Source organism: Protopterus annectens, chromosome 9.part0, assembly GCF_019279795.1.
Source record: "Protopterus annectens isolate FY-2018-M chromosome 9.part0, PAN1.0, whole genome shotgun sequence".
Lineage (NCBI taxonomy): Eukaryota > Metazoa > Chordata > Ceratodontiformes > Protopteridae > Protopterus > Protopterus annectens.
In genome coordinates this window covers 630,746,382-630,768,373 of record NC_056743.1, presented here as the reverse complement: position 1 = coordinate 630,768,373, position 21,992 = coordinate 630,746,382, and the positions used below count along the sequence as shown (strand labels likewise).

The 21,992-nt window shown below is 38.7% G+C and overlaps 1 protein-coding gene across 1 annotated transcript in view; it reads right to left on the bottom strand.

Moving 5' to 3' along the window:
* Nucleotides 1-21,992, bottom strand: part of LOC122811388 (major histocompatibility complex class I-related gene protein-like) — a 242,786-nt gene that overhangs the window by 153,745 nt on the left and 67,049 nt on the right. Inside the window, exon 2 of the mRNA XM_044083200.1 lies at nt 1,157-1,420. Coding sequence (XP_043939135.1) covers nt 1,157-1,420 — 264 coding nt within the window. The remainder of the gene's footprint in view (nt 1-1,156; nt 1,421-21,992) is intronic.

The following is a 21,992-nucleotide window of genomic DNA, read 5'->3' as shown; positions in this document are numbered from 1 at the left end:
TTGTATCTCACTAGGATATCAATTACTTTTGAGATTGTGAACTTTCACACTTTTTTAAAGTCTGAAGGAAACAGAAAAGTAAAAACACATTTTAGCATAGCAACAGATATTGAAAACACTACAGTTAAAAACTAAAGTTAAACTGATTATATTATTGCAAAATAGTTCATTAATCATTATCCTGTAATCAGCCACTTAGAGGATCAGTAAAATACTCTCCAACTTAAGCTTAAGGGATCCTGCTAACTTTTTTCCATATGCATACTAGAGTTACCCATGGAAAATCTCATCTTTGGCTGCTTTCTTACTCAATCTGGTACAGCCTTTCACATTAGGTATTTCATCATGTGAGGTAATGAAATGAAAAGAGTATTTAAACAGTAAAAACAAGCATAATGACAAAATTAGCAACTCCCAATCAAATTAATGTCTCACTAAATTACAGAAGTGTTCTCAAAGCTAGGTCATTCAATGATCCATTTCAATGGGAGTTGTCAGTCATGTGATTGTGCTGCTGAATCCTGAAATTATAGCAGATGGAAGCACTTACTCTACCATACTAAAATGTCTCCTATCACTCTGAGATTGTCATATGGTTTGTTTGGTTTTGAGTTTTAATCAAGTTAATTCTATGAACTTAATGTTGCACTTCTTCACAATATTTTTGAATATGCATAAAAGTGTTATTCTGAGTATAGTGTTAATATTAGTTTATAATAAATTTAACATAATGAATATTTCCTCATAGATCATATAGAAAATATATACCCATTTTTACTTTTAAAAAGAGAGGTGTGAGCTATGGGGACTGTATCTTTAAGTGATAATGAGTCATTTACAAGAAGTTACATATCATGTGGTACAAGTTTTCTCAAAACAATTTAGTATGAATGTGCACCTAATTAAGGCTAGACCTCATCCTCTGTGTTTTTTTCTTTTCTTTATTTTTTTTCCTTTGTTTAGTGGCCATTTAGACATCAAAGTTCAAAGATTTTTAAGTAATGTGATCTTTGATAAACTAATTTTTGCTAACAGAACTCTCAATAACCTGAAAATCTACATTAGAAGAGAAAGTTCTAGTAGTATAACATTCAGTAGTCTCACTAAAGACAGAGTTTGTCTTAGGTTCCTTTAGTTCCTGTGAAGGAATACTTACCCTCTGTTTTATTAACACGTTCCATGCCTGTCTTCACATTAACTGTGAATGCCTTCTGAGAGTGTTTCAGCTTCTCTTTCTCTTGCAGCCAGTATTTACTTATTTCACTCTGATTCATCCATTCCTGCTTGAGTTTATAATTCTGTGTAATACTGTCATACCAGTCAATCTGGATGTCATCTAAAAATCCAGCAGAAATGAACTCTGGAAAATCCGGAGGTGCTCCATGTACTGCCATATAGAAGTATCGAAGTGAATGGAGTCCTAAAAATAAACAAATCAACAAAAAATATTAAAGCAAGAAAAACATCAGCTGTTCAATTCCTATAGGAACTAAATATATGCTTAAATATAATTATTTTTATTATAATTTATACCTGTTAAGATCTTTCTGTGCACCACGAGTCTTAGCAAAGCCTATAAGATCTTTTTAAATGCTAGTGACTACTCATTTTAGATATATGTTTAAGTAAGGGTCTACATTTTACAACTTAATGATATGAGGGTACTTTTCCGTTATCAGGGCAACACTTATAATGTAGAAGCACGTGAATGCAAAGATTGCACAGCTGTCAGCCCTGACACCGCATGTTTGAAAATCAAAAGAGACACGGATGTATGTGCTGCAGTGTTTCTTTGCTTTCACAGAAATATCAGCTCATGTGTGTGCATTACAGAAGCACAGCAGTTCACCATTACATGATATTAAGACAGCATAATTGTAAAATACATATGGTTTCTTATCTGAGTCAAACAGTTATCTGCCTAAAACTCACTATGACAAGTATGGCAGAGAACAAAGTTAGGATGCACAGCACGCCCCTTGGATCGGAAACTTATTTAAGGAAATTTCGGTAATTTTCAGCCCAGTACCAATCATTAGCGGACCAGAGTTGCGTTGTGGCGACCCCTAACCGGGAAATGCCGAAAGAAGACTACTACTACTACTTGTTGCTAGTCAAGGTATAGCAGATAACATAGACGTTAATGCATAATAACAAAGGAACTAGTATCTACCAAACAATCTGAAGATGTCAAAGTATTTCAGGTCATTCATTTAAGGTACATTGCTATTTCCTTTAGCTCAGCATCTTCTTCAGGATCCTTATAACTTTCTGTGGGAGGACAATTGCAGTAATCACTTTTCAGAAGCTAAAAACCAAAAGTCCACGAGAGCTCTGTCTCTTCTAGAAAGTGATTCCCTATCTAACCCAAAGCTGTCAGGAAGTAAGGTGGTGAGACAATAATCTGATTTTTCCAGATGAAATCACAAATTCTTCTTAAAACGAGTCAATCTGCTGCACACTGAAAAGTACCCAATTAAGCATCAGCTGCAAAATAATTGCAAGTGTGTTTTAACATTCCATGCACTCTTAACAAATGTTGCCCCGATAACGGAAAAGTACCGATATGAGAATGAGAGTCAAGCATCTATGCCTGTGTACTACTGAAGGATAATATATTGTGAATTAGGCAGTTTATATAACAGAGATGAATAACAATACCAAAATGAAACTTCCCTTTTCCTTAATATCAGCAAGACAAATAATGCTGGTTGCTGGCCGTACTTATAAACTGCAATTATCAATTTTAATAACACTATACATACTTGACACATTTCCACAGTTAATCATTAACATGATCATCTCAATTTGTAATCTCTGCTACATGCCTTGGAAATTATGGAAATATTCCATAATATTAAAAGAATTTATAAATTTGTTAAAGTTTTGGTGAAATTTTGTAAATTAAATTTGTAAACAGATTTTAGAATTTGGAAATACTTTCACTTTTTTTGATCTTTCTTTTTCTTGATACAACAGGCCATAGCCCAACCGCAATATAGCCTCCCATCAGTGCCGGTTTGTACGTCAGCAACTTGTTAGCAAGTAACTTGTAACCTGCAGTAGTGGTTAAGTTAAATGATACAAGCAGTTAAATGGAGTCTGATAGCCCAGTAATATAAAATATTGCCAGGCTGATCATTAGTTATCTTGCCAGTTGAATTCCTTTTCCTTCAAAGAATTGGAATAAAACATTGTCAACTCTCATTGTCTCAAAGCTCACTTCATCATCATATCAAATTCAAATCCCATCAAATCAAATCGAAGAAGGAAGAGAAAAATCCCCAGGAAAGACCATGGTGAACTTATGGTACTGGTTGCCCCTTCACTCCCTTGGAGTTGGTATACTTAATTAGGGGGGTGTGGGAGGTGAAGCCCCCCACACAGAGTTTTTTTTTGTCTTGCTGTTTGTTGTTTTGTCCTGGTGGTGGTGGGTGGTGGGTCTTTTTTTCATTTTGTTCTTTTTCTGTTAATATAATAGTTCCTCGTCAATGAAATAATGAAGAGTCAATGAAGTCAGGTTTGATGGAGTTTTTTGTGTTTTACATTGTTTGGAAGATAAGATAATGCTTCATAATTAGTTACTCTTCACTTGCATCACAAGCTATCACAGGTAAGCCACTCTGCACTGATGATGAAACCAGTTTGATTAGTTGTGCTGGGCCCCCAAGCCATGCCCCAAATCTATTTATCAGTTGTATATAAAATAATCTCCAGTAATGACTCCTTTACATCAGGACACTGGAAGATAGATACCCAGGTAATGTAAAAGAAAAAAACAAGCAAACAAACAAACAAAACAACAAAATAATAAATAATACAAAAACCTACCATTGAAGAAGTGAAGCCAGCAGTACATATTTGTATATGGGGTGTTTCAGTCCCCCACTCAAGGGTGCAGCCATAATTTCTTTTGTACTTAGATCTCTCATGGTGCTCCCGTCACATACTTAAGTATACCAACTCCAAGATTGCACTTTACCCTTTATAGTTTAGAAATGTACACATTACTTTAATTTTTTTCTCCCTTCAACTTTAAAATATGTGTGTGTGTGTGTGTGTGTGTGTGTGTGTGTGTGTGTGTGTGTGTGTGTGTGTGTGTGTGTGTGTGTGTGTGTGTGTGTGTGTGTGTGTGTGTGTGTGTGTGTCTGTCTGTCTGTCTCAGTTTGTTGTTTTGTTTTTTGTTTATTGGAGCATGTTGTGCACAGAAATTTGCTGAGGTTAGTCACTTACAGACATTGTGAAACCTATAAACTGCAATGTCAATGTTCCAAAGACATATTCAGAAAACAATTCACTCAGTTGAGTACACTGAGTATATTTGGTTACACCTATGCACCTGTTATTACCTCTTTAGATTAGGACACCGAGAAGTGTTACCTAACATCAAATATAAGGTACTGTTCTAACATATAGTCTTCAAATTTGGTCCTGTAATAACTGAAAGCAAAAATAAGATAAAAAACTTTCTCATCTGCCTACCTCCTGCATGTATCCTATCTCTACCACCCCCCCGATATATACACATTAGTTTGTGCTAAGTCGATGGCAATGTGTAGCACCTGAATGAAAGAAAATAAGTACAAGTCATTAGACTGATTGTGCTGTTTAGTACTACATAAAATAATTCTATTTCATCTACTGAATGTATTCCATCTGTACTTAAGACCTGAAAACATACATAATACAGGAAAATGCCCAGACTACTTCCTATCATCTGGGAGGTAAAAATCTTTTTAATACAGTATACACTTGATGCAAAAAAATGAGATCACTATTATAATTTAGTAATAAGAACTATTGAACCCCACTGTGTGGCAGCTCTTCCTCATTCTCCAAACTGTTACAAGACATCAGTGGTGCACAAAGTTCCTCTCCATGTCATCACTCTGACATTTGAACTTTGGCTCAAGGTTCCTCTCCATGTCACCACTCTGACATTTGAACTTGGGCTCAAGGTTCCTCTCCATGTCACCACTCTAACATTTGAACTTTGGTTGGTGCACAATTCAACACTGCTGAACACCTGAAGTAAAGATAGACATCTTCGGTTGTTTGATTTGATTCCCAGTTGTAGTGCCTTCTTTGCAATGACTACATGTCCATGCCTTGTCAATAAAGGCTTTTGCTGGAGTCTCTAGTTTCCTCACACATCCAAAAGATACGAACTGGTAAAATTCCAGTCTGCATGTACTGTGTATATATGTGTGCATGTCTGTATGTGTAAGCACATGTGCACTGTCTCGTGAGTGCATATGTATTTTACAATGAATTCATATCTTGTCCACAATTGCTACAACCTTGAAATGGATAATATAGGCACTGAAAATGAATGAATGAAATGAATAAAACTGTTCTTTGCCATCTCCCACCCTTGAAGTGACATTGTCACTGTATGCCCTCCCTAGTTATCATCAGCAGAAACAAGAACCTTCTCTTTCCTAACTGTGCCATATAGATTCATTTCAGTGGCACAGATTGCAAACCAAGCAAAGCTAACTATTATAATGTATTTTGGGAGATATTATTGGTTCTGTGTCATTTAAAAGTGTTTCTGCAAATACATGTAACATAGATGCCTCAATACAGTGAATCCAATTGTTCAGCACCCTGACTCAATGGTTCTAACTTGTGTAATGTGGCAACATAATTATGCAGTTTTCTCCTGAAAAGTAATTACACTATGATGAGGGACCCTAAAATAACAGTTGTGGAAATGTGGTCTAAAACGGGAATACTACAGATTATCATCCGGAATATGATCATGTCATATAATGCAACAACATTTTAGCACATCAGAACTTGTTTTGTCACACATGTTAAGATTTGTTTTGGATTGTGGGAAGTAGATTTATGTTTCTTTTACATCTTTTACTTTTTCTTAAAATATGTGTGACCTCAGAGTTTGTATATGTAGACATCAAGACAGTGATAGCTCAGGGGGACTTTACCTCATAAAAACAATTATTTAAGAGTGTTTAATTATTTTAATTGCAATTCTTTAGGAGTATGATGTGGCATTACAGGCAGACTCTGAGCTAGAACTTCAGCAAAGGATAGGAGAATGGAATGCAAAACTGAATGCACATGGGATGAAACTAAGCACAGATAAGATGGTGGTAATGGCAGCAAATTAGGGAAATCAGAAGAAGCTGAGAATAAAGACAGAAGGGAAGACAGAGGAACAGGTAAACAGCTTCAAGTACCTGGGAGGGGTGGATGAGGAGAAGGGAAGACTGAATGAATAGGTCAAAGCTAGAATCAGAGGGGCTGCAGCCAACTGGCATAAAGTTTCAGTTGTAGTCTATGACAGAAGAATGCCAAAGAAGCTAAAAAATAAGGTGTACAAGACAGTGGTGCAACCAGTACTACTGTATGGTACAAAAACTGGGGCAGTAAAGGCAGAACAGTTGAAGAAGCTAGAGATGATGGTAATGAAGTGCCTGAGAAGGGTGGTAGTATATACACTGTGGGACAGATGAAGAAGTGAGAATGTAAGAGCAGAAGCCAAAGTAGCTCCAATTTCAGAAAAGATCAAAGAGAACAGATTACAGTGGTTTGGACACGTGCAGAAAAGGAGAAGTCAATCTGGTGAGGAAAATTTGGGACAGACAGGAAGAAGGTAAGAGGAAGTGAGGCCATCCAGCAAAGAGGTGGACGGATTGTGTGAAAGAAGATCTGTGACAGTCAGGCATGAGTGTTGAAGAAGGCAGGAGTGTGGCACTGAATCGAGAGAGTTGTCAACAGTTAACACAATACCATGACCCTATGTAGAAAAAATGGCAAAGGGGGGGGGGGGCTGATGTCTGCTTTAGGAGTACTATTGCAGGTAGTGTTACATGTTTGCTGTTGATTATTTGCATCCCATTTAAGCAATGCAATAAATTACAGTAAATCCTTAAATCCAATGATAACTACTAAAACAGGCTTATTTTTAATCTGGTGAATCTTTTCCTGTTATAATTCCATATTTAACATTTAACCCAAAATTTAATATACCGTCCAGGAAATCTATTTTATATACCAGGTGCTATTCTATTCCATAAAATGATTTCATACAATGACAGTTAAGCAACTGGTATTATCTGGGAGGTGGGGCTGACTATAGTTGTATTTTAGGGTCTATATCAGAATAGAGAAGAGACGTTTAATCGAACGTCTCTTTGCCGACACATAAAGAGGGAATGCACTAAAGTGCGAACGCTCAGAACACCAATTTCTTTCCCTGGGAAAGAAATTGGTGGCACTAACACAAAAACACACACACTTTCAGACATATTGCCCCCCCACACCCCTCCTAACTAAATATACCAACTCCCAGATCGCACTACAGTGGGGAGCGTTCACGCTTTAGTGCATTCGCTGTTTATGTGTTGGCGAAGAGGCTTTAGATTAAACGTCTCTTCGCTATTCTGATATAGACCCATATTTTATATGTTCACATTTCAAAACAGAAAGCTAAAACAGTATTATAACAGTTAATCATATGAGGTTGTTAGAAGAGGATTCTTAAAATCTGTCCCTAAGTTTTAAATAATTTGATTGTAATTATGCAACTAGTGAACAGATTCCTGGCCTGATCTGAACTGACTCTACAGTCATAAGAGAAGGATATAAAATATATATTTAATGAAAGTTATTCATAATTTCACCAGTTTCCAGCACTCAAGCCCTGATTTTTCCAAGTGACATATCTGTAGATACATTCCTCCTAAGCCATCTCTTAGGCATCGCTGTTGATACGCAGCTCCATTCTGAAATGGTATATTGTACCCTAAATGTCAAATCTTGCAGTATGTATTTTTATTACTATTATAAGCCTTCATTTGCTGCAGTAGCATTGTCGCCTCACAGCAAGACGTTGTCCCGTTCGATTCTCAGCTAGAGCGTCTACTGTGGAGACATACATCAATAGCCGTACCTTTGTTGAAGGTTGTGCATTAGGGCCGGCAACTCAGCACGTAAAAATCAACTGCCAGTCATTAGCGGACCGGAGTTCCACTGTGGCGACCCCTAACTGGGAAAAGCCGAAAGACACAACAACAACATAAGCCTTCATTTCATACGAGAGCTGCTCTTTTCCATTTTTAACATTTTTCAGCATTTTTACCATGCTGATTACTGCATCCCACTTTTTGTGCTATGTTTCTGTTATTTTACAATTGTGATTGGAAGGGAAAGTTTTCACACTCACCAACACATAAACATTTGGGACAAAACTTCTGCATTTGTATAGCCATGTTCAATAGAGGAGGTCCCAAAATCAATTCCTTAAGACATGTAAGAACTATTAAATACCATTGCTACAAAAATTGAAAGAATGTGGCTGAATGTAAAATGTTAAAAATATAAAAGGCAGCTATAGTCAGTCCCACTTCAACATAATGCCAATTATATCACAACAGTTTATCACCTACACTTCTACAGTCATCTCTTCTCAACAGTACCAAAAATATGCTATTTGTCAGACTATCTCACTTCTATGCTTCTAATTACAAATAATTACCTGTTCAGAGGTAAACATACATCACCATGGTGAGACTTCTTTTTTTTACATCCCTTTCCCCACTACAAACACTGTGCCTAGAAATGTCAAATACCCATAGGTTCACAAGATCCATGTACCAGTATTTTGTTTCAGGCAAGCAAGATACCCTTCCATGCCAAAATCATTCTTCTTAAACTAATGTTGTATAAATAGCTTTTAAAGACGTTATGAGTAACAGTTAAATATAAAAATCTCTAGCAGATAAAGGTAATGGGATTTATATTGAGAAGAAAATATGAAATCCTCATAGGATTTCCACATAGGCAGAATCATCTAATTTGAAATGTAAATTCATTTTTCTTCAGCAAGGATTGTTACCTTGGGGTAGCAGTATGTATCAGTCACATGGGAGCATAGGAGGCCTGACACCCTGCATAAAATATTGTATTTTACTGAATGTTACCTTGGGGTAGGAGTATGTATCAGTCACATGGGAGTATAGGAGGCCTGACACCCTGCATAAAATATAGTATTTTACTGAATTCACTTTTGATTAATATTGCTTCAAAGAAGATGCCTTCAGAGAATTCAATTTTTCCGCATCATACCAAGTGCAGGGTAACTGATAATATTGCTAAAGCAAAAAATATTGTAATTAGTTACCCTTTTCCCTTAGTTAAATAACAAAAGTGTTTTAGTCCGCCTTACCATCTCGGTCAGAAGGAAGGTCTATATAGATGTACAAGTCAAAAATAGCATCGAAGTTATTAACGAAAAATGAAAAAAATCCTATGTTTAAGGGATACTTAGTATACTGTCATGCATAAGAGCTGCTAAACATGCACACAGGAGGACATCTGCTTGGCTTTGACGTCAAACCAGATTCCACTATAAACTGTCTAACTGTCTTTCAGCTTTTCCCGGTTAAGGGTCGCCACAGCGGAACTCCGGTCCGCTAATGATTGGCAGTAGATTTTTACGTGCTGGCTTGCCGGGCCTAACGCACAACCTTCAACAAAGGAACGCCCATTCACGCATGTTGACACACAGAAGACGCTCCAACTGAGAATCGAATGTGCAACGTCTAACTGTGAGGCGACAACGTCCACTAAACACAGAAAAAAAACTATTTTCTGGTCAGGTGCCAAAAAATTAGTGTGCTATAATTAATTTTAAAGTACTAAATTGTGTTTGTACTGTAGTGGATTTTTGCATTTAGAATTGGTTTAGCAAGTAATGCCTTAGTAAGTATAGAGGCTACGGTTATTGTTTTGGGCAAAATATGTTATTTCTTACAGAAGTGGTGTGTCTTTAATTGGCTTGTGTGATCCAATTTAATTGTGTAAACTCAGAGCATTTGCTACACAAGTACACATGAGGACATCTTCTTGGCTTTGACATCAAACTAGGTTCTTCTACATGTGGGAGGTGATTATTTTCTGGTTTTGTCTGGAATTAGAGTACACTAGCACTAATTTTAAAGCACTATATGTAGAGTCAGTGTCAACAATTCTGATCCACAGACAGCTCCAGTACCCAGCAATTATTTTAGTCTCATTTGACTGTGTACACCTAAGATGTCTGACTGTGTTAAAATATAAGAAAGCCTATTTCCAAGAAAAGAAAAGTGGCATGGCGGCTGCTCTTGACTCCAGTAATGTTCAACATAACCGACAGTACATACTCTGATACATACACTTTCTCCATTAAAAATATGGCTATCTAATCAAGTATGAATGAGCACAATGCAACCTTCCATCCTCCCAACATACAGACACTTCCACACTAAACACTACCATAAGAAGAACTTGAGCTCCAATCAAAGTAACACACAACTTGTGAGACTGTCAGTGTAAAAAGAATAACAATAAGAAATGGCAATAATTAATGTGGGAAATAGCCAGCACTTCAAGTCCTTGCACTACCTGACTGAAGATGCAAAACAAATGGAACATTTATTGCTATTACTTTTAAAGTTAAGTGCATGCCTCTCAAGTTCTTCACTCAGGGATTCTGGACAAAGCCAAAATGAATGGGGTGACAAATCAGGGACAAATTTTAAATGTATATCTCTAATTGAAAAAAAAATCAGTAGAATACGTTTGGCACTAATATGCCTAGGTTCATAGGCTCATAGGTAAGTACAAGGCTAACTGCTGTTGCAGGTCATTTTAAGCCTCTTCAACTTCACTTTTGGTGCTTAAACTAACCTATCCCATTTGATGTTAGAATTAATTATGTATGAGCGCAATTCGAACCTCCAACACATACACACACATACACACACACACACACACACACACACACACACACACACACACACACACACACACACACACACACACACACTATAATCGTTCTGAACATTGATTCTCTTCTCACTAGGCTGGGCAATGACAAGGTAATAGTAAGATGTCTTTCAGGTGCCAGGATCTCTGACTATCTCAAGGGTACCTTAAGACCCTTTTACCGAACAAACATTACAATGACATGGTGGTAGACGTCATGGGTGTGAACAACTTGCGACACCAAACCCTGAGGGATATGCCGAGAGACATTTCAGAACTCTATGCATGTCTCAAATGCTTGCAAGACTCTGGTCCTGTGTCAAATCCATCCTTCTACAAGAATGATGCCGAGGTGCAAAGAAAAGATAACTGGCTTTAACAATTGGCTAAATAGTTGGTATCATTCTAGTGGGATCCAATATATGTCAGCATGGACAAGATGCTTGACAATCCTACTTGCTTAGTAAAGGGTGACCTGCACGTCTCATTCCAGGGCTTTCACATACCGGCTAAATCCCTTGCTCCTCCGACAGAGCCTCTTTAGAGAGAGTTCAGAAAATGGGCATCCCAAAATAACTAGGATATCAAATCCAGAACAGAATCACATTAAGGTGGCTCTGCTGAATACCAAACTCTCAATAACAAACTGCCTAACAATGAGACTCTCCTGCATTTGGAACAAATCCATATCTGCACAATTACTGAAACTTGGTTTAAATCACCTCCACCCCCCCATACCTGAGTTTTTCACCTACCATGCCTTCAGACATTATGGCACCTGTGGTGGCAGGTCTGTATTTGTTAGGGATCATTTCACCTCTAGGCAGATCCTACAATAATTGGAACCAACAATCAGTTTATACTGTTATAGGACACCCAATATGTCCACTGAAAATCATGTAATATTCCTAAATGTACTTGATAAACGTTCTATAAACAAGACTTTAACTCCCTTTCAATAAACTGAAGTATCTATAACTCCAGTGTAGGATATGCTCAAAAGTTTTAGACTATAATCACTAAGAACTGAGCTGACCAGACTGGTAGCAAACCAACTAGAGAACATAATCTTCTTGAGCTCATTTTTATGAATATAGCTTCATTGTGTACCACCCCCCTATAATCACTTTCCTCAGTTAAGTCAGATCATAAACTAGGTATCTTCACCTTCCAAATCTCTAAACCCACCGAAATCAGTATCTCAGAATTTAAGGATATCAAACATATTAATCTCATCAAATTCTATTTTGAAGTTTCAAATTTCACTTATGCTAGCATGACAACAAATGTTGCCATACCTGGCAGTTTCACAAGAGAATTCTATGCCTATGAAGATAAATGTATAGATCTGGTAATCCCAAGCCACCCTGATGGTCCACCAACATAAATCAAGTGACAAGTGATACACATATCGAGGACAAGGTCAGACAATTTACTAAAAGGAAGACTATTAGGTCTACTAAAGTAGCAAATGAACTTGGATGAATCTGAAAATAAGGACAATTACAAGGCCTTCTTCAGCTAGGTTAGGAAACCAAGATATAACCTACAACAGTGCCCTGAATTAATTCATAATGGTGCCACTTACTTTGACACAGTAGACATTGATAACATACTAGCAATCAAATTAAGTGTGAATTGCACCCCAGAAATGACTATCCAAAGGCTACTTATCCCTGAATTTACAGACCCCTATCACAGCTAAAGAACATGTGCCCAAGATACTGTCTAAGACTCAAAATATTTACTCCATGGAACACGACAATATATCTGTCTGTTCAATAAACAGAACTAAACAAAACCCTGGCAGGGGCACTCCTAAAACTATTCAACCTGAGTTTAGACACTGACTTTGTCCCTGAGGCTTGGCACACAGCAGCATACCATTCAAATGTCCAGATTTTCACAGAATGTCCAGATATTTGCCTCATAAGTTTGGTCTGTTCTTCATAAAATTTGAGGTTTTCTGGATTTTTGTGGCAAATCAGAGAGGACTGAATTCACTAAATAATGTCAGACATTTGAGTTTCAGGCTACATGTCAGTTAGAAAATATAGGGTAACACAAGACCTTTTATTCTAGCAACTTTTAAGTTTATAATAGCCATATTTAAAATTTGTCCCTATTTTGGTGCTTTGTCCCCCACTATTTGTGGCTTTGTCTAGATTTTGTGTGCTAAGATGTTGAGAACTATGCACAGTAGTAATGAGGAAACACCACAATTATGGTCCCACCATCAGCCTGACAAGTCTTATTTGAAAAGCCATGGAACATAGTATAACTGACCTGATAAACTATGATATAAAAATTCTCATCAGTCTAGACCCACAGTGATCTGGTTTTAAGGGTAGATTCTGTCTAATGAATCTCATTAAATTTTTGAAAAGGTAGTACAGGATGTTGACATCTTAATTATTGCTGTCATTCTAATATATCACGACTGACAATCCTACCTGTTTTGTGAGGTGGTGTTTTGCACATCTTTCCTCATGTCTTTTATGTACTGGCTAAAATTTTCTCAAGCCCTCCCCCCCCCAGTGCCTGTTTTGACAAGGTTAGTCTCTCCAAACTGCCAACATAATCAAACAAATTCAAGGGTATATAAAAGTAGTACTGCTTAACACTAGAAGCTTGAATAAGAACTTGCATTCATTGCAGTTTCCTGACCCTTGATACTGCAGGTATCTATACTGTTACAGAAGCATGACTTCTGTGTAGCACTAGTACCCTCCTAAGTGCCAGATTCAATGCCTACCACTCGTTCAGATCCACCTCCAAAAATGACTATGTTTGTGGTGTTGACGGCCTACCTGTGTACTGCAGAAGTCAAACCACATCAAGACCCATAAGGCAAGACAATGGGCATGAGCTTCTCCATACCTTGCCATCAATAAAAATCCACGTCATATCATGGCCAACTACCAAACTCCCTCTATGTCACCTGCAGCCCAAGAGGCATATTTAACAAAAGTAGAATCCCTTTCCATTGAACTTAATATTGTTCACCTGAGAGATTTCAACTAACCTTCAAATAACTGGGAAACCTATACTACCATATATAAGGATGCACAAAACTTCCTAGATTTCATAAGTAGAAAATCCTTAGGCAAACAACTTCATGTCCTAACTAGATGCTAAAAAATATCGAATCTAGTCTATACCAAATCACTATACCTTGTTTAAGATACAGAAAAATTGTCTTTCTAGTGATGTAGACAGTTATGATGCATGCATTTTACAAGAAAGACAATTATCTAATACAAATGGACACTTTTCATTCCATGAAATAGACCACTTATGCACTTATATTGCCTTTTGTATGCTCAAACAGTATGATGAAGTTTGTCAAGAACAAAAGCAAGTCAAATGCATAAAGCCAGCAAACTGATAATTTATCCTCACCATGTCTGAAAGAAGGAAATGTCAGTACTGATGCTTGGTGTATAATGTGCTGCAACATAGCGGGAACATGTCAATTGAATGTAATAAAATCTGTTTGTTTGTTTGTTTGTTTGTTTGTTTGTTTGTTTGTTTGTTTGTTTGTTTGTTTGTTTGTTCATTTGTGTGTTTGAGTAGCTGACCAAAGCAACAGATGATAAAACTAGGATATATGTGTGGCTTATCTTGATTTTAAATGAAATATTAGCAATCATCTGAAACAACTTTTCTCATATCAAGAACCTCCATGGCAATACCCAGATTTGCTCTGAGTTATTGAACAATGGTACCTCCTATACTGAGCCAACAGATATTGCCAACATAGTGGCTGACAGATTCAGTGCCAACTTTACCCCTCTCTACCCCCTCAAAAGGACAGACCCAAAATTTCTGCAGCACAGGTAAAAGCTGCATTATCCAAGGCCAAGAAAATGGCATCCATCATACCTGATAATATCCCTGGCTGTGTTCTACATGAAGTATAAAATTAACTGGTACCACATGTGTGTGCCCTGTTCAGTCACAGCCTTACCTTAGGCTTTGTCCCTACTGAATGGCGCACTGCTATAGTCATCCCTTTCTATAAAGGAGAAGCAACTACAGACCCTGGGAATTATCGGGGCATTAGCCTGACGAGTCTGATATGTAAAGCTATGGAGTGCATTATCACGGACCAGATTAACAAAGATATAGGTAATCTCCAAACTCTAGACCCTAAGCAATCTGGCTTTGCTAAAGGGAGATCTTGCCTGCTTAACCTGGTTGACTTCTTTGAATCAGTCACCAATGCTGTGGACAAGGGTAAGGCAGTGTACACAGCCTACCTCAATCTGGCCAAGGCCTTTGATACCAGTCCTCATTCAGGAATTATTGATAAACTCATCAAACTAGGCATCAACCCCTATATCACTAGGTGGGTTGCAAATTGGCTCACAGATAGGACCCACAGAGTGAAAGTAGCGGATTCCAAGTCAGACTGCCAACCAGTCACAAGTGGAGTCCCACAGGAATTGGTCCTGAGTCCTCTCCTGTTTGGCATCTACTTCTCAGACATCCAGGCCAACACAGAAGGACACTGGCTGACCAAATTCACAGACGACTGCAAGCTGGGAGCCATTATTAACTCCCCAAGTGATGCAGACATCCTACAGAAAGTCCTCACTAAGACCAATGATTGGTGTCAGAGCCATGGCCTTAAGCTTAATGCCAAAAAATGTGCTGTCATTCCCTTTGGCAAAAACTCAGTCCCCACTAATTACCACATCGATGGGAGCCCACTAAACACTGAAGATATTATAAGAGATCTAGGCATCCAGGTTGACAGCAACTTCTCCCTCGACCACCACATTTCCGCTATGGTCAGAAAGTCCTTCTATGTGTCACATCTCATAACCAAGGATTTTGCATCCAGGAAGAAAGAGGTCATCATTTCTCTCTACTCATCCATCATTAGACAAATCATCAGGTATAATGCCTCATTTGGCATGTACCTCACTAGACACCTACAACAGCTGGAGAGGCCAGAGAAGTACCTCATGAAAAGGATCATAGGCCTTAAACACATGTTCTACATGGACAGACTCAAGAAACTTCAGCTATTCTCTGTCTCTTATCTTCTACTTAGAGGCGATCTCTGCTTGACTTACAAAGCCATGTCTGACCCAGCCCTGCTAGAAATGCTACATCTAAAGAAATACCAATCCCTCCACACCACACATTCCAGAGACCTCAACCTCATCACCACAATCAATAGAACATGCTGGAGGGACAAGTTCATAACCCAGAGACTGCCCATGCTCTGGAATAGGCTTCCTATACATGTCAAGAAGAACACCTCACTGGCCCTCTTCAAGAGAAATCTTGATGAGTGGATGTTAAATAGAAAGTTCACCCCGGGGATCACTCCAGTGGCTCTACTTGATAGAGGCACTGTGAACTAACATCAGGTGGCACAATGCCAGGGCACTTCTATGGGCTAGGGTTGTAAAGGTTCCAGGGCCATTAGCCTAGTATGCACCTGAAAACCTATGAACTTATATATGGAACATAACAAAAAACAGAAAATTGAAAATAATATCATTATATGGTTGCATAAGTTTTTTTTCTTGCATTTGATTACTGGTTAGATGAACTGGACATCATTGATCTTTTCATCCACTACACAAGCCACAATGACCAGAATTTTCTCGAGTACTCCAGTTTCCTAATTTTGTGTATTTTCCTACTTTAAACTGACTATTATGTGTATCTTTCTCTCTCTCTCTCTCTCTCTCTCTATATATATATATATATATACATATATGGGTCCCCTACAATAGACCGATGCTCCACAAAGACGACGCCCAAAAGACCAACACCAGAAGACCGACGACACAGATGATCGACAAGGTGAAATCCCGACAGTCGAAACACTGACATGGGCAACGTGTGAGCGTGACTCGGTAAGTGTACGATAGTGAGGGATTTAGGGTTAGGGTGCGGGAAAGGTGAGTGTACGGTAGTGTCGGACTTAGGGTTAGGGTGCGGGTAAGGTAAGTGTGTGATAGTGACGGATTTTAGGTTTAGGGGTGGGTTAAGTGAGTTAGGGTTAGGGTGTGAGTAGGGTAAGTGTGCGATAGTAACGGACTTTAGGTTTAAAGGTGGGTTAAGTGAGTTAGGGTGCGGGTAGGGTACGTGTGCGATAGTGACGGACTTTAGGTTTCGGGGTGGGTTACGTGAGTTAGGGTTAGGGTGTGGGTAGAGTAAGTGTGCGGTAGTGTCGGACCTTAGGGTTAGGGTTTGGGTTAAGGTTAGTGCATATATAGTTGTGTCTAATGTGTAGTTTACGTTTTGTGTGTCGGTGTTATGGTGTTCGGTTTTGTGAGTTGTCGGTTTTGTGATTTGTCGGTCTTTTGGTGTCGCTGTTTTGAGTGTTGGCTTTGTGGCGTGTCAGTGTAGTGTAGGGGATCCGTATATATATATATATATATATATATATATATATCTTTATAAATATATATATATATATATATATATATATACACAGACACACACACACACACACAGTTGCAACTTGTTTTGTTGAATGTTGCTTTCATCAGCAGAACAAAAGGGTGTGATTCACTGTTATAAAGTGAGTGCAAAATTTGCCAAATGAGGTTTCATCGTTACATATTGGATTTACTTTGAGTTAAGGCAAGTGATTTTGATGTCAGAGGTGAGATTCTGTTGAAGTGTTTGTGGGTTAGAGTTTGATTAAGAGCTAGTTAAGGGCATAGAATGAGTGATGTGTGGGTGTGCAAGTTTTTGTGGTTTTGAGTTTGGGTTATGACTACACTAAGGGCAAGACAGGGGATATATTTGGTGTTGTCCATACTTAATATTGCCTCTGTCTGTGTCTAAGGGACTGAGTAATGGCACTTGTTGCATTTGACTTTAACTTTAATGAAGACATGACACACTTCCTCTCTTTCAGTGGTATTTATTACACACGCATGGGAGCCTCATGGAAAGCACTAGAGAGACTCCCAGAACAAAGGAATGCATAAGCTTATATACTGTTAATACTGCTGACAGCACAAAAATATAAATTGAACCAATTAGATCATTACAGAGAGCAATTAACCAATCAGTACTTTACCCGTAGGCTCAAAGCAGTTCATGTCACTACATCTCTAGGTAAAGAAAGAAAATCGGTTACACTTCCATATAAGGCACATTTCCTGCTTTTAAGCAAATCTCTTGTTTTTCAGTACTTTCCCACTATTCACAGTTTACTTAGAGTTCACAGTACAAAGTACATTTTGATACCTGCAGATTGTCACGTACTCAATTCCCTTATACACATGCTTTTGGCCGTTCATATTCTACTAACCCCCATTTGATGCTGTGTAAGCATCACCACTTAGTCTATCATACATTTGTCCCAAATCCAACATTACCATGTCATTAGTCCCTTCAGTATTGTCAAACATTTTTACTTCATTATCCATATTTATAGCTGCAAGAATATAAAACTTTGGCACCTTTTTAGTAGTTTTAAAAGACATTCATTTTAAAATCAGTGCCTTAATTAGAAACACAACAAGGAAAGCAACAATAGCTAATACTGCAATTAATAAAATCAGCTTTAATAGTCCACCACCCCAACCCGAAAACAGGTTGGTTAACCATGCCCATGTTGAATTATCGGCCTCTTTGGCCTTAGAAAGTTCGGAGACTTTTTGAATCAGTTCAAGATGACTTGTAATTAAGTGCTGATTGTCAGGAATAAATGTACAGTACTCCTCCTGGATTAAAGCGCAAGTACCCCCTTTCATAGCAAGCACTCAATCGAGTGCCATATGGCTCTGTAGGACCACAGCCCTCATAGCCATCAATTCATCAGTCACTAATTCTAAAGCAGAAAAGGTGGCATTGCTTAAGACTTCAAGAAGTTTAGAAAGCTTTCTCAATTCCCAGATTTATTTTACAGCCCCATAAGCAGGTATTACGCCTGCCCAAGATATGACATCATCTCCAAGGTCCATGCGGGCCAGTCCTTTAGTACTTGCATGAGCAAGATCATGATGATAGATCCACAACGCATCTACATTTCCCACTGGATTAGAGGGTGTTTTTATTTCTCGAGTATTTCTAATTCTTCCTTGTGGTAATGTAGTTGCATGTCGAATGGCTGGGATTAAATAACCTAAGAAACAGCTACCAGACCAGTTTACTGGCAGCCACTTGTAGGCCTTTTTTCCACAGATAAAATAGCAGTCCTGTACTAAGATAGTAATATTTGATAGCGTTGGATTTCCAGGAATAAACTCATGAAAGACAGTCCAGACCACCGTTTTAATGCTATCATTTGAGAAGGTAGTGTTCTTGAGGATTTGATAGATAGGATAAAATGGCATTAGACAGCCATTGGTTGTGAATTTATACCCTTGAATTGAATGGTTACACTTGCTCTAGCCCATCTTACGAGTGCAGTGATGTTTTTCCGAATAGCTTCGTTGAAAACACAAAATGCCATCATGGAGAACAGACAGTTGCAGAGCAACTGATTTGACGGATGTGATATTATCTGTATTATTAAGCAAGCTTGTCCATGTGTCAGTAACATTTAGTAGGAATGCAGTCAGTGACAATCCCCATGGACAGAGGGGATAGCAGTACAGATCCAGCAGTCAGAGACATTGAGGGATGATGCATAAGTAAATGTATTAGCTTTGTAGGTGTTGAAAGGTGGATACCAGACTGCCTTTTTGTGAACGGAAATGGTAGTTGCTGTAAATAGGAATGGCCAGAATAGAAAAAGGAGTACAAGAAGAATGGTGATAAGAATGGCCATCCAGTATTGTTGAGGAAAAGCACGGTGCACTGGTGTAGTAGGAGGTGGTGCTGAAGCCATGGGACAAAGGAACTCATTGTCATCAGGCATCATCTGGAACTGTGGCAGTTTTGCTTCTGGTGCAAGCTGCAATGGGTTCAGGAGCAGGAGTAAGAAATGCAAGGGGCTGCTGGGAGTCTGATGGTTCAAATTTTTTAACGTGTGACACATGGATCCACACCGGGGAACCTTGAAGTCGAACTGCAGATGAAGTCATCAGGAGAACCAGGAAGGGCCCCTTCCAGCGCTGTTGAAGCACCGTTTTTCTAGAAAAGGATTTAACATACAGCCAATCACCTGGTTGTAGGGCAGATGACAGGAAGGGATCTGGAAGATGCTGTGCTGCTGCCACTTGTCGGTGATGAAACTTTTGAAAAGAAACAAGAGATTTGCAATACAAAAGAATATCATTATCAAAAGTATCATATTCAGAAATGGGTGGTGGTGACATCATAGGCATATGCATAGAGCGACCCATGAGAATTTCATGAGGAGAAAGACCCTTAGTAGGATGTGTTTGGGTTCACATAGATAATAATGCCAGTGGTAAAGCCTGTACCCAAGTAAGGCCTGTTTCTGAAGTAATTTTAGCAAGTCTAGTTTTTAAAGTTTGATTCATTTGTTCAGTAATACCTGAGGCCTGTGGCCTATAAGGGCAATGGAATTTTAAAGTAATGCCTAACATTGTCCATAATGAATCGATTAGTTGAGCAGTAAAATGTGTCCCTCTGTCAGAGTATATTTGACAGGGAACACCAAAACGAGGTATTAGTTCATAACACAGTTTTTTTGCAACAGAAATAGCATAATTTTTGGCACATGGGTAGGCTTCTAACCACCCAGAAAAAACATCAACAACAGTCAAAACATATTTAAAATGTGTACAAGGTGGGAGTTCAATAAGGTCCCACTGTAAGGGGCAAAATGGTCCCATTGGTTTTTGCACAGGTTGAGCAGGAGCCATAGTGCCTTTTGAAACATTATGCTGTAAACAAATGGAGCACATGATCAAAGAATGTTGCACAGAAGCAGAAAGTCCTGGGGCAAACCAATCCTTTTGGATTTGTTTTATTAATGCTTGTATCCCTACATGAGCTGGCAAGTGATAAGCTTTAATAAGAGAATTTACCATGGATGTAAGGCAGAGTAACCTGCCATCAGGATGTTGCCAAACTGAATCAGAGCGTTTGAAACAATGTTGTGCCAGCCATGTTTTTCTTTCTGATTCCGGTGCTTTGTCATGCAAAGTTTTTATAACAGTGGTGTCAAATGTAACCACTTGTAAAGTAGGCTGCAAAACTTGTCCCTGAACAGCCTGTGAAAGAGCAGCCTGCTTGGCAACCCAGTCGGCCAAATTATTTCCCTTAGCTATAAATGAGTCATTAGACTGGTGAGCTGCACACTTAACAACAGCAATTTCGGAAGGTAGTAACAAATCTTGTAGTAAGTGATTAATGTATAGGTAATTTTTAATAGCTGTTCCAGAGGATGTTAAAAAACCTCCTTCTTTCCATAAGGTACCAAAATCATGAACAATGCCATGGGCATAACGTGAGTCAGTATAGATGGTAACAGATCTGTTTTTGGCTATTTTGCATGCATGTGAAAGTGTCACTAATTCAGCAGCCTGTGCAGAGGTGCCAGGTGGTAATTGCCAAGTTTGCAGTATTTCAGATGACTTGCATACAGACCACGCAGCCTGGAGTTCACCAGAATTATTTCGTAAGCAGGATCCGCCCACAAAAAGAACTAAATCAGGGTTAGGCAAAGGAACATCATGCAAGTCCACCCTAGGAGAAAGAACAGAGTCAACAAGAAGTATACAGTCATGTGGTTCGCCCTCGTCACTAGTTGGTATTAAGGAGGCAGGGTTTAATGGTGGGCAACGTGTAATTTATACAGCAGGATTACTTAATAAACTTAACTCGTATTTAGTGAGGCGAGCATTGGAAAGATACTGAGTTTTTGTTTTCAATAGTAGTGCTAGTACTGAGTGGGGTATTGTTAGTATAGTATTATGACCCAGGGTCAATGGTGCCGCCATGTCAACCAGAATAGCAGCAGCTGCTACCACCCGCAAACAAGGTGGATAGCCAGAGGCTACAGGGTCCAACTAAGTACTGTAATATGCTATAGATCGATAGCCCCCTGAGCGGGTTTGAGCTAGGAGGCCCAGGGCTGTTTTATTTCTTTCACAGCAAAAGAAAACAAATGGTTTGGAGTAATCTGGTAATCCCAGGGCAGCTGGGTTTATTAAGGCTGGTTTAATAGCCTGAAAAGCATTTTCATGCTCAGATAGCGAGGGCAAAGGGTCTGTTACTTCCTTTTTTAAGAGCTGTAACAGAGGGGCCGAAATTTCTGAGAAATTGGGCACCCACTGTCTGCAATAACCTGCCAGGCCGAGAAACCCTCTGAGTTGTCT